General features: G+C 42.8%; 1 protein-coding gene across 1 annotated transcript in view; it reads right to left on the minus strand.

Annotated features, from left to right (window-relative positions):
• Positions 1-14,327, minus strand: part of LOC135225869 (uncharacterized) — a 209,271-nt gene that overhangs the window by 21,235 nt on the left and 173,709 nt on the right. Inside the window, exon 9 of the mRNA XM_064265418.1 lies at positions 13,470-13,656. Within this exon, the coding sequence (XP_064121488.1) occupies positions 13,470-13,656 (187 nt within the window). The remainder of the gene's footprint in view (positions 1-13,469; positions 13,657-14,327) is intronic.

Here is a 14,327-nt window from a genome sequence, read left to right on the forward strand (position 1 = left end):
CAATAAATTATTTGAGATTTTCATGGAACTGACAAATGATACTGTTGAGGGAAAACTTAATTTGTTAAATTAAAGAAGGGAAATTGCTATATACACTGTATTCGACAATGCAAAAGTATAGATTTGTCTAAAATATTACTAAAAGTCTACTTCTGGAACAAGTACGTATATTAGTCTATCAATCACCAAAGGATAAGCACTTCAATCCAAAACAGAAACTCAAATTAAGATTCTTTTATTACGCAAGCAAAGGATCTAAACCACAGCTTTATTATCAATAAAGAATCTGATGTTCTTCAATAAACAAAATACCTGGGTAATTTACTGTAGTGCACACCACCACAAAAACTTTATTTGTTGCTGAACTACTATACCTTTCTCTCGGGGATATGATAAAAACTTAATCTCACCAGTGCAGCGATTGAACATAATCAATATGTGACTCATTGGTTTCACTAAAAATATATGTGTGAATCACTGGTTTCGTTAAGATATGAATACTAAACGCAATTTTAAAGTGACATTGGGTTTTCTAGATAATTGAAGATTCCAGAACAAACAAAACAGCACAAACACCCACGTGTGCTGACTATCCAGTATTATTTTGCTTGACATCCTTTATGGATATCTGTATTCACATTACTGGAATCATAAAAGGTGATCTCTTGCTCTATTCCTATACTATTTGGTTTGAAATACTACATAAAATGCAACTTGGTAAGGAATACATATAAAATACTATGGTATTTACAATTTGACAAAAAACCCACGTCCCACTATTACAGGTAACTTTTCTGCAGCAAAAGTTTAAATGATCATGAGTACTTAACCCTTAAAAGCCGACTGGACGTATTTACGTCTACATTTTTTGTCTCTCGGGTGCCGACTGGACGTATTTTACGTCGACATACAAAAGTTTTTTAAAAATTCGTGGAAAAATACTTTAGGCCTACCAGCCAAAAACTCTTGAATTACGCGCCTTGGGGATGCTGGAGTTTCACTGATCAAGGTTTTGTTTTGTTTTTGTGACACATCTCGGAAATTATTTCGTCAATTTGACATAATTTTTGTACCATTTTAAATTAGCCGTTGCATGGAGTATTATATATGAAAATGTGCACATTTTTATGTAGAATACAACAAAAAAATACTCATGATTGTAGCTTTTATCAGTTTTGAGATATTTTCATATAAATAACGATAAGTGCCAAAATTTCAACCTTCGGTCAACTTTGACTCTACCGAAATGGTCGAAAAACGCAATTGTAAGCTAAAACTCTTATATTTTAGTAATATTCAATCATTTACCTTCCTTTTGCAACTAACTGGAAGTCTCTAGCACAAATAATTCGATTTATGGTGAATTTATGAAAAAACTTTTTCCTTACGTCCGTGCGGTAACTCTTCCGAAAAAAATCATACATGCGATTGTGGTAATGTTTGCACCATTTTAAAATTAGCCGTTACATAAAGTTTTATATATGGAAATGTGCGCAATTTCATGCACAATACAGTAGTACCTCGAGATACGAAAGGCTCAACTTACGAAAAATCCAAGTTACGAAAGCAAAGACGAAAAATTTTACTGCTCTACATACGAAAAGTTTTCAAGATACGAAAGGTTTCTGAAAGTCCGAGATTCGCCCCATAACAAGTTTTGAAACTCGCGCTGCACGCCGCCATCTTAGTTATCGTAGACTCGCCACCATCCTCCTGCTCTCCCATTGGTTCCTGATGCTAGCCAAGCCATGAGATCCTTCTCTCTGATTGGACAGCATCCCTCCCATCATGCATCTTCTATACGTACGTGTTGGCGTGCCTTAGCTCGGCCACTTCGCACCCGAAATTTACCGTATGCATTCGGCATTCGTTCGCTCCCAACCGATTTCGTTAGTAACGTAAATTCGTTAGTGATTTAGTTGCAGTAGACTGTATTATTACGTATTTGTGTAACTTTACGTAAATTAACGTAGTCATGGGTCCCAAGAAAGTTGAAATTCACGGAAAGAAGCGCATGCTGTCTCTGGAGACAAAGATGGAGATCATAAAGAAGTACGAAGCTGGTATGCGATTGAGTGTGATCGCAAAGGAATACGGCCGTAATCCGTCGACAATAGGCACCATCCTTAAACAGAAGGATGCCATCAAAGCAACTACACCATCGAAGGGCATCACTATTTTGTCCAGCAAGAGGAGCCATGTGCACGACGAGATGGAACGGCTGCTCCTCGTCTGGATAAAAGACAAAGAAATCGCTGGCAATACAGTAACGGAGACGGCAATCGCTCACAAGGCCAGTGCTATTTTCGGTGATTTGATTGCGCAGGCGGAAGACGACGGAGGGGAAGGGACTTCAACGCAAACCCCAGAGTTCAAGGCTTCGCATGGCTGGTTCGAGAAATTCCGTAAACGGACTGGCATCCATTTGGTGGTGCGCCATGGGGAGGCTGCCAGCTCGGACACGAAAGCGGCCGAAGCATTTAAGAAGACTTTCGACGATGATGACCAAGGAAGGCTACATTCTCAGCAGGTTTTCAACTGTGATGAGACGGCCTTGGCCTTTTTTGGAAAAATGCCTTCGTCGGACGTACATCACGGAGGAAGAGAGAAGCTACCCAGGCATAAGCCTATGAAAGACAGGCTTACGCTCGCACTTTGTTTGAACGCCAGTGGGGATTGCAAGGTGAAGCCCTACTGTGTATCACTCGAGACTCCTCGAGCCTTCAAGGCCCACAAAGTGTTGAAGGAGAAGCTTCCAGTGATGTGGAGGGCTAATGCAAAGCCTGGGTAACGAGGCTTTTGTTCACCGAGTGGGTAAATCTGTGTTTCGGCCCGACTGTGAAGAGCTTTTTGCAAGAGAAGCGCCTCCCTTGAAATGTCAGCTGGTGTTGGACAATGCCCCTCCCCCCCTCCTGGCCTCGAGGAAGATATCCTAGCGGAGTATTCCTTCGTTAAGATTCTTTTTCTTCCGCCCAACACCACCCCTCTCCTCCAGCCCATGGACCAGCAAGTGATAGCGAACTTTAAGAAGCTGTACACGAAACATCTTTACAAAAGATGTTTCGACATCACCGATACCACAAACCTCAGCTTGCGTGAAATTTTGGAAGGAGCATTTTGACATCGTCATATGCATCCGACGCATCGACCAAGCATGGCAGGAGGTTTCGAGGCGAACCTTGAATTCCTCGTGGAGGAAACTCTGGCCTGATGCCGTATCCAGACGAGACTTCGAGGGATTCGACGTGGTCGAAGCTGGTGCTGCTGAGTCCGAAACAGTTGACGATCCCGAAACTGTTTTGGAACCAGATCTTGACGAGATTGTTGCACTCGGCAAGTCCATGGGGCTGGTCGTCGACGAGGACGACATCAACGACCTTCTCGAGGTAGCACCTAAGAGGAGCTTACGACAGATGACCTGAAGGAGTTGGAGGCCATGCAACATAACGTCGTTCAAGAGGAGTTCTCCAGCAGCGGCGATGAAGAGGAGGAGCCTATGACAACGGCAGAAATTAAATGGAGGTCTTAGCCGCTTTTCATAAAGTGCAATCGTTCATAGAAAAAAAAGACACCCCGAAAAGGCTCACACAGGTCGTATGCTTGCGCAGTTCGATGACGTTTGCCCGTAGTCGTTTCAGGAAACATTGTCAAAAGCAGGCAGAAGCAATCTTCCTTGGATAGTTTATTTTTTAAAGAGGCCTTCAGCATAGCAGGAGTAAGCAAAAAGGAAGAAAACCAGGTGATAAAAAAACAGAAAGTTGAAAGCAAAAAAGGAAGAACCAAGTGATGAAAAACAGAACTTTGAAAGTGGTGATGAAGTTGAAATTCTGTAAAAAAAACAAAAAAAAAAAAAAAAAAAAAAAAAAAAAAAAAAAAAAAAAAAAAAAAAAAAAAAAAAAAAGGCCTACGTAACAGTAAAAAAAAAAAAATAAAATAAAAAAAATTTACGTAATTGGAAGTCTCCTAGCACAATATTTCGATTTATGGTGAATTTATGAAAAAAAATACATTTTCTTTACGTCCGCGCGGTAACTCTTGCCGAAAAAATCATACATGCGATTGTGGTAATGTTTGCACCATTTTAAATTAGTTCCGTTACATAAAGTTTTATATATTGCAAATGTGCGCAATTTCATGTAGAATACAACAATAAATAATTGAAGGTTGTAGCTTTTCTCATTTTTGAAATATTTTGCATATAAATCACGATAAATAGAAAAAAACCACGTTCGGTCAACTTTGACTCTACCGAAATGGTTGAAAAACGCAATTGTAAGCTAAAACTCTACAGTTTAGTAATATTCAGTCATTTATCTTCATCTTGAAACAAATTCGAAGTCTCTAGCACAATATTTAGATTTATGGTGAATTTTAAAAATAACACTTTCCTTCCATCCGCGCGCGGATTCTCCGACACAAATCTCCGAAATGTGTACGTACCATTCTCGGAATATTTGCTCCGTTTCATATTAGGCATTTCATAGAGTTTTATATATAAAAATGTGTGCAATTTCATGTAGAATAAAACGAAAAATATTTGAAGGTTGTAGCTTTTCTAATTTCCAAAATAATTGCATATAAAAAAATATATATATAAAAATTCGACATTCGGTCAACTTTAACTCGTCAGATATGGTAGAAAATTGCAATTGTAAGCTAATACTCTTACAGTATAGTAATATTCATTAATTTTTCTTCATTTTGAAAGAAATTGGAAGTCTCTAGAACAATAATATTTAGATTTATGGTGAATTTTTGAAAAAAATATTTGTTTACGTCCGCGCGTTACGAATTCATGCATTATTTTGTGATAATATTTTCTCTGTGTTGCTTTTATTGTTTTACAATGTGTTATATACCAAAATGATTGCAATTTAGTGTACATTACAACGAAAAAAAAGTAACTTGTTACCTTTAACCGGTTTGCGTACAGCGCGATTTGAATACAATTATATATGAAATTTCATTTTTGCGCTATTATATATCGCATTATTTTTATATGATGATCCTTTTTTTCATTTCTGATGGTTACATACTAAACTTCAGCCAATGACAAAAAAAGGAGCCAAAAATGAACTCTTAATCTTGAAAACTAAGCGCGCTGTGATTTTTTGAAAAAAATATTTTCTGGGCTCAGTTCGTGTCGCCCTGTGAAATAATCCTTTAGACCATTATTTGTAGGGTAAATGAGCTAACACATACCAGAGAAAATAAAATCAAAGGTAAAGTCAGTATAACTGACTCGCTCACTCTAATAAAAAGGAGAGTGTCGGTATGGAAACAGGGGCGAGTGAGACCACTACCACGAACCCGTAGCCATTTAGACATTTCCTCACCAAAATCCTCACCTGCAAGAGCCGAACCATAGGTAAATACGGGCGCTACTACTACTAATACCCACGCCACGCGGACAGCAGCGCATCTAGTGGTCATCCTTTAATGTTAGCATCCCCGCGTAACACGCACCTGCTTTTTCTCTGTGTTGTGTTCGATTCTATTCTATTGGCTACCATGGAACGTGCTGCCATCGCCGCTGCTAAGTTAAGTACCCTGAAAAGGTTTGGATTTAGTTTTTGTCAGCCGATAACCCGTATTTTCCGTTTTTTAGGACTTAATACGGTTACCGGGTCTGACGCATGGCGGCCATTGGCTCGCTTCATGCTCAGTTAGGCGTCCTAGTCCTCCATACTAGCTCGTCTTTCCCTTTTATTATCCTTTCATGGGTCTTAGGTTACGTGTTACTCTAGCTTACTTTTAAGTTTACATTGTATCTTTCATTTAGGGAATTCTAGCCCATGCCTTAGCTTTGGTTCATGCATGCATGTCTTTTGTCTAGGTATTTAGGCTATGAAGTGTTTGATTTTAGTCCTATATCCTGGCCATTGCTCTTCATCGGCTACGGCTAGCTCCGAGTGGAAGCCTGGTTCTTGGAACTAGCCTTCCCCTCCTGGGCTTCCTTCATTCACTCACGTTCCCTCTCTCTCCCTTTAACATTCTATTTTCTTTTATTGTGTTATATATTGTATTCTGGGTTAGCAGATAGGGCGACCTAGACGGTTTTGTTGCATTATTCTTATACAGTTTGTTGCCTTTCATTTCCTTCAGATTCACGTGGTCGTAGCCTACGCAGTTGTTGCTTTACCTTGGTACACTTGTGATCGCGTGGTCCCTTGGTCGCCCTATCACCAGTTCCCTTCCTCCCCTCCAGTGCGGTAAGGGGGGGGTCTGTCCGTGCTCGCTTAGGTTTCTATGGTACCTTTCGAGCTTCTCCCACCTCTTCTCCCTGTACGGGGGGGAGGACTTGGGAGCTTGGGACAGCTGGGACACTGGTTGGCTGTGTTCTCGGATCCTGGGGGATCCCAGGGTGGCGGGAGCAAGGTTGGCCACCTTTCTCGTTGTCCGCTCTGATCTCCCCCGGCGCACTCCATAGTTTTATTTTTCTCCCACACTTTTTGGTCTCCCCCGTTTCTTTCGGTTGGGTCACTTGCTTCTTACCCGAGTACCCCGATGGTTGGAGCAGGGGATGGCTGGCTCCGCCAGCCATTGGAGTGTAATAAACTAACATGGTAATTTGCTTTCCCAGTTCCCTCATATCTCTACCGGCGGAGCGTTTGCTTTCTTAGCCCAGGACTCTCCGTTAGTAGTGACTTCGGGGGATTATTTAAGATTTTTATTGCAATGTATCTATTCTTAATTTTGAGTAACCTAGTTAACCTATTATTATTAGGACATCCTCCTCCATTCTACGGCAGGTTTTTATGATATATATATCACCCTGGCTGGCTTAATTTTGCTTCTCCGGTGTACTACTTGAGATTCCAGCGATAAGAAGCACGTCTTTCCCTCACACGTAGCTCGGAGGGATGTCACCTAATGATTATAATTACCTTTACTCCGGCATACAACGGAGTTTAGTAGTAATACTGTAAGTGCCTTGTTGATACTCATGTATCTTTCCACTTACAGGCTACGAACTGCCAGGAGGCTGGCTGCAACGCCATCCTCCAGGACCCGTGCGGTCATGAAGTCTGTCACACCCATGCTCCGTGTGCTACGCCTCACGGAGGCCTCGTTGTGAGGCACCACAAAGCATGTTCCATCTGCTACGAGTTGGCCAGCACAATTCTTGGACGGAGTAAGTATTTTCAACTGGCTTTACTCTTGTCCACTATGATTGATATGTAATAATAGCCTTAGATTTAAGCTTGCTTTGTAATATCTTGTTAGGTTCACCCGTTAGGACCTTGGGTGTAAGGCTTACAATTACCCTTTCTTCCAGGCTGCCGCCGTGAAGGAAGTCGCCCTGGCTACTCTGAAGGCATGGGTGGGCGGCTTTGGTAAGAACGCCCCCAAGGGACAGCCCTACATACTTGACAAGAAATTGGCTGTCCAGATTTTTCCCGGGGGCAAGTCAACAGGCTATGTGGACCCTGCCGCGGCAGTTCCGGCGATAGCCTCGATTCAACAGCAGGGGGCGCAAGCCTGGAGTGGTGGTAGCAATCAGGAAATCGTAGCAGACGTCTCAACCCTTAATTTAGATCTTGAGCCAATGACGGTAGGTGCCGACGATTTGTTGGTTGAGGTGAGTTTGTTGGGCGATCAAGGGCCTCCCTTGGTCGCACCTGGATCTTCTTCTCCTGCTCCTTCTTCTTCATCTTTTCAAGGCTTTACGGGATCTGAGATCCCGGCTATTATGCCTAAGGTGAAGGGACACAGAGAGCAGAAGACCCTTCAGAGGACGGCGACTAAGAAATCGTCGTCTTCTTCTCGTAAGTCTTCGGCGCCCCACACCGGAGCAGGGAAGGTGAAGCCTGAGTCTTCACATGCTAAAGGGTCGAGAGGTAAATCCTCTAGGGAGAAGGTCTGCGCTCCGGTCGAGCCTGTACCTTCCCCTGTCTCCGCCGGATCTTCTTCTTCGGTGACTCCTAACAGGGCAGCGGCACTAGGTGACTTCGACCCCGCTGCCTTTTCGTCAGGAGTTCTTCAGCAAGTGGGGGGAATGGTCGGCTCGCTTAGTTCGAGGTTTGAGCAAATGTTTGCTCAGATTTCAACCACTTTGAACAAGTCAGGCCAGTCCATCCAAAGTCTGTCCGACCGAGTGTTGGACCATGACAATCGCCTGGCTGGTATGAACCAAGCGCCCCATTGCCTGGCTGGTATGAACCAAGCGCCCCAAGCTGTAGCTCCAGTGGCAGGAGCCGGCCTCGCTCAGCTGCCGCCGTATGACTCTCTTCCCGCCTTTTCCATGAACAACAATTGGAGGGTAGCAGCATACGCACCCTTCCAAGACGGTATGATTTCAATCCCGGAGTGTGGCACCAGAAGGATCGAAGATTTTGAGTTTCATCCTGCCGGATTGACCCCACCTTTCATGGGGTATGCAAGGCTGACAGAGGCAGCTCTCAATAGGGAAGATAAAACCCTCCCTAAAGAGACTGTCCTCTACAGCCGAGAACGGGCTCAGAGAGAATGGGTACACTGCTTGGAGGACTGGGACTGCTCCAATACCAGGCTCCAAGCTTTCAAGAGTCCCTTTACCATCTTTTGCCACGGAGGAGGAGCACCACTCCCCTTTACGACAAAGCTAGCTGATGACTGTTATGCAAGCAGTCTCAAAGGACGAGTCTCTTCCACAGCTAAAAGAGGCTGACCCCACTTCTCCTCTCTACCCAGCGTTCGGAGAAACCTGGGAGAACCTACCATCCACATTCACAGTAGGGAAGCTGAAGCCGGACTGCGCCATGGAACAGTTCGGTGAGAAGCTGCCCAAGATTGCTGAGGCTCTTGTTCAGGCAGAATTTGATGCCATATCTAGGCTGGGGAGGACTCTCAACTCCCTGGTCATTACCGAGGTGGCTTCTTTGACATATGGTTCAGAACCCCTCTTTAAAATATTGGCAAAGTCCCAAATGCAGACGGTATTGACTGATATGTATGACTTTATGGTAGCAAGGAAGAACTGTCGCAAGCATGTTCTTCAAGAGGCTACCATTCGACATGAGCCAAATAGGCTGCTCGCATCAAACATCTGGGGAGCAGACCTATTTCCTGAGTCTGCAGTTAATGACGTTCATCATGAAGCTTCGAGGCTTAACCAAAGCCTCAGAGATAGATGGGGTATCTCAAATAAGAGGAAGCCTGAAAACACTCCCTCAAATGCCAAAAAGCTGAAAAAGACAAAAGGTATCTGTCGTATCAGAAGAAACAACAGCAACAATTTGTCCAGGCGGTCCCAGTCTCTCAACCTGGACAGCCTTCAAACAAATCTAAGGCTCAAAGTCAAACCCATCCTCCTGCTGTCTCCTCAAGGACAACCTTCTACTTCATACACTGTTTCCCTGGCTTTCAACCTGGCGTTTGAAAACCAGGCATTCCAACCCTTTAACAGGTTTGCCAGGGGAAGCAGAGCCAGAGGTAACTTTCGGCAGCGAGGTACAGGAAGGGCCACCAACCGAGGTAGGCACTTCCGAGGCGGCCGTGGAAGCCACCCCACACAGCAACAGTGAGGATCCCCAGGTAGGAGGGAGGCTGTTCCTCTTCTGTCACAGGTGGGGGTTCAGCAAATGGGCACAGAGCATCGTGTCCAAAGGGCTAGGTTGGAGTTGGATCAAAGGTCCACCTCCAACCAGATCATTCCTTCAATTACCATCAAAGGAATTGACAGATTACGCAGAGGAGCTCCTTCAGAAAGGAGTTGTGTCGAAAGTCAAGCATCTAAAGTTTCAAGGGCGCTTGTTCAGCGTGCCAAAGAAAGGCTCATCAAAAAGAAGAATAATCTTAGACTTGTCCCAACTAAACTTATCCATTCGTTGCGACAAGTTCAAAATGCTGACTATCTCACAGGTACGGACCTTATTCCCACGTGGGGCCGTCACCACCTCTATCGATCTTACAGACGCATACTATCATATCCCAATCGCGAGACATTTTCGCCCATATCTGGGCTTCAAGCTAGGAACCAAGCTTTCTCATTCAAAGTGATGCCTTTCGGCTTAAATGTGGCCCCCAGGGTATTCACAAAAATAGCAGAAGTGGTAGTTCAACAACTGAGGTCTCAAGGGATAATGGTAGTAGAGTACCTCGACGATTGGCTGATTTGGGCATCAACCGTCGAGGAATGCCTGACAGCTACAAGCAAAGTAATCAAATTCCTGGAACATCTGGGGTTCCAAATAAACAAAACGAAGTCTAGGTTCACCCCAGAGACTCGTTTTCAGTGGTTGGGCATCCAATGGGACTTATCCTCCCACAATCTGTCAATTCCGGCAGTCAAAAGGAAAGAAATAGCCAAAGCAGTGAAGCAATTCCTCAAATGCAAAAGAACATCAAGGAGAAACCAGGAAAGGGTCCTGGGCCCTCTTCAATTTGCTTCAGTACGGACGTTCTTCTGAAAGCAAGGTTGAAAGATATAAATCGAGTTTGGCGTTCAAGAGCAAATGTCAAGTCTCGAGACAAGTTGTCAATGATCCCACAAATACTTCGCAAACAACTTCGTCCATGGGCAAAGGCAAAGAATCTGTCCAACAAGTCAGTTCCTCTTCAATATCCTCCTCCGGCGTTAACTATACACACAGACGCCTCCCTAACCGGTGGGGGAGGAGGGAGGATCCAATCAAAACATGTGAACCATGTCATGATAGCCATATTTTCTCTAGCAAACAAACACAAATGGCATCTATCCTTCACCCACTTGGCGGGAGTAAGGAATGTGATAGCAGACGCCTGTCTCGATCAGTTCCTCTAGAGTCGGAGCGGTCCCAGGACAACGTGTCATTCCAGTGGATACGCCGGAGGGTTTCCAGTCTTCAAGTAGATCTTTTGCCTCTTAAGCGAACCACAAGGTCCCTTGCTATGTGGCCCCCAACCTGGACCCTCTGGCCTATGCCATGGACGCCTTGTCCATAGATTGGAATCAGTGGAAGAAGAAGGTTTACATCTTTCCTCCAGTGAATCTTCTTTTGAAAGTTCTGAGCAAACTCAGGACAGTTCAAGGGCCAAGTAGCTCTAGTAGCTCTGGAATGGCCAAAGAGCAATTGGTACCCTCTGCTTCTGGAATTGGTCTTCGCTCTCAAAGGATTCCCAATCCCCAAACTATCTCAGCCAGTACAAATGAGGACTGTGTTCGCTTCATCAGGAATTCTCAAAACCCTAACTTTATAGATTTCATGAAGTTTGCAGCTGAAAAAGATGCAGGTATCGATCCCAGAATATCCTTTTCCTAGAATCAGACACAAAAGGGAATCGACTTTGAGACAGTATGATGCGGCTGCTAAAAAGTTAGCATCTTTCCTGAAGGAAACAAACACTACAACCATGACAGTGAATTTAGCTATATCCTTTTTCAGATCCTTATTCGAAAAAGGATTAGCAGCTAGCACCATTACTACTAATAAATCAAGTTCTTAAGAAAATATTTTCAGTTGGGCTTTTCAAATTAGAACGTTGACAGAATCTTACTTTTACGTTCTATTCCCAAAGCTTGTGCTAGACACTTAGACCTTCTGAAAGGCCTACTTCAGTCTCATGGTTCTTAAATGACATCCTCAAGCTAGCTTTGGACACTGACAACTCTTCTTGCACATTCATGATGTTTCTAAGGAAGACGTTATTCTTATTGAGCTTGGCCTCTGGGGCCAGATTTCAGAACTGTCGGCTCTATCCAGAGATGTGGGGCATGTAGACTTTCTCCCTTCAGGAGAAGTCTTACTTTCCCCGGATCAGAGTTTTTTTAGCCAAAAATGAGGATCCTTTAGCAAGGTGGACCCCTTGGAAGGTCATACCACTTCCCCAAGATCCTTCTCTTTGTCCAGTTATGACCTTACGAGCCTTTCTGTCTAGGACATCTAGATCATCAGGTCCTCTCTTTATGAGAGAAAAAGGTGGCACTTTATCAGTTAAAGGGATCAGGCAGCAGATCCTTTACTTCATTAAACAAGCTAACCTGAATCATTCCAAAGCTCATGATATCAGGGCAGTAGCCACATCTTATTAATTATTTTCAAACACATGAATTTCGATGATCTTAAAGAAATATACTGGATGGAAATCGCCGACAGTCTTCAAGCGTCACTATTTAAAGTCTTTGGAATCCTTAAAATTTTCAGCAGTGGCAGTGGGAACATAGTTTCCCCTGACTCTGCATAGTAGTTGTAGCTAAAGATCCAGGTCTCCTTTCTACCTACCTCAACTAACATGTCGCGTGCCCTACTGTTAAGCTCTTGATAATTCTCTAGCCTTGGCAGCTATGATAATTCTAGTGGAATGTCCCTTATTTTTATGCTAGGGACATCCACACTAAAGTGTATATTGTATCAGGTGGAATCCCTATTTTTAGGCTAGGGACATCCACACCAGTTTGTATATTTTGAAAAATTTAACCAAATGTTGCTCCTGTTATTTTTATGTTAGAGGAGCACATTACTGCTATTGTCTATTTGTATTTTGGCTTTTTGTTAGTGAGTTCTTGTGTTGTACATATGTTTTACTCACTAATTTCAATATTACTATTGTTTATTTGTATTAGCTTTAATTATAGTCTAAGTCTATTATAATATCATAATTTATTAGTTTGTATGGAAAAATTCAATGCCATTATACTTTTTTGCTTTTTTCCTGTGGTTTTATTGAGACCTCTCTTATTGGTTATCTTGTGCTGTTTCTCTGGTACGATTTCACAGGGCGACACGAACTGAGCCCAGAAAAGGGATTTTGACGTAGGAAAAATCTATTTCTGGGCGATGGGTTCGTGTCGCCCTGTGAAACCCCCCCTATTTCCCCCCCTGCAGCCCAAGATTGGCATCTAACAACAAGGATGACCACTAGAGGCGCTGCTGTCCACGTGGTGTTGGGTATTAGTAGTAGTTAGCGCCCGTATTTACCTATGGGTTCGGCTTCTGCAGGTGAGGATTTTGGTGAGGAAATGTCTAAATGGCTATGGGTTCGTGGTAGTTGTCTCACTCGCCCGTTTCCATACCGACACTCTCCTTTTTATTAGAGTGAGCGAGTCAGTTATACTGACTTTACCTTTGATTTTATTTTCTCTGCAATGTGTTAGCTCATTTACCCTAGAAATAATGGTCTAAAGGATTATTTCACAGGGCGCCACGAACCCATCGCCCAGAAATAGATTTTTCCTACGTCAAAATCCCTTTTTTCCGCTTCCGCGCTCACTCCGAAACACCTCCGGCACACGGGAGACAATTTTTATTTTACCGCTTCAGCGTTTAAGGGTTAAATAACATAGAATATAAACTTTTGGCCAAAGACAAAGCACTAGGACCAATGAAGTCATTCAGTACAGAAAATGACAGTAAGAAGGTTTGAAAGGTGAAACAGGAAGAGAACCTTGCAGTTGCACTAAGAAACAATGTTCGGTGAGGGTGGAAAGTAAGATGCAAAAAAAAAAAAAAAAAAAAAAAAAGATAATTTGAACGGAGGTAGTGATGAGCACTTACACGGCACGTTTTTACCTGATGTCTCAGAGTTCTGAGCACGGGATGGTGGAAAATGTAACTTGCTATCTGATAGTGTTCTTGGAACAGGAAATGTCCTCAAAGAATTTGTAGAATCTGATTCATTTAGTAAGCTATACAACGCTTTTGTCACCTTTGGCCGAGCTCCAGAAGATATCCATGAGTCATCCATTAATACAGCTCCCTGAAAGGATAATTAAATATTCAATTTAAAATTCAATTTAATAACAAATGCTTTTTATCAACTTATCATTTAATCCATATTATGTATAATTCTGGTATGTAAGGAATAACGAGTTTTGATTGCGCAGTTATCATAAGCTCTTCCAAGTCCAGAATAAACAAATATATTCCGTGATAATACTGTAAAATCATCTACAGAATTTAACATAACAACACCAAGGTAACAGAAATAGTTAAAATATAAAAAGAGGTAATTCAGGAATGTAATGTATAACTTAACTACTAAACATACATAATTTTGGTGCAAAGTAATGCATCAAAATTAGAGGAGCCATTACCACATTACACATTTAGGAACCCCACAATACGTAAATCTTTTGATTAGGCTGCACCAAGTTCTTGCTGTTCAACCTACATAAAATTTTGTATAATTCCTTATCAACTAAAGGCATTCAGATCTTCCCAACCTACAACAGTAAGCACACATTGTTTGTTTGTATGGTGATTTTACATTGCATGGACCCAGTGGTTATTCAGCAACGGGACCAATGGCTTTTTACTTGACTTCCAAATCACGTCGAGAGTGAACTTCTATCAACAGAAATACACATCTCTCACACCTCAATGGAATGCCCGAGAATCGAACTCGCAGCCAATGAGGTGGCAAGCCAA

Source organism: Macrobrachium nipponense, chromosome 13 (genome assembly GCF_015104395.2).
Source record: "Macrobrachium nipponense isolate FS-2020 chromosome 13, ASM1510439v2, whole genome shotgun sequence".
NCBI lineage: Eukaryota > Metazoa > Arthropoda > Malacostraca > Decapoda > Palaemonidae > Macrobrachium > Macrobrachium nipponense.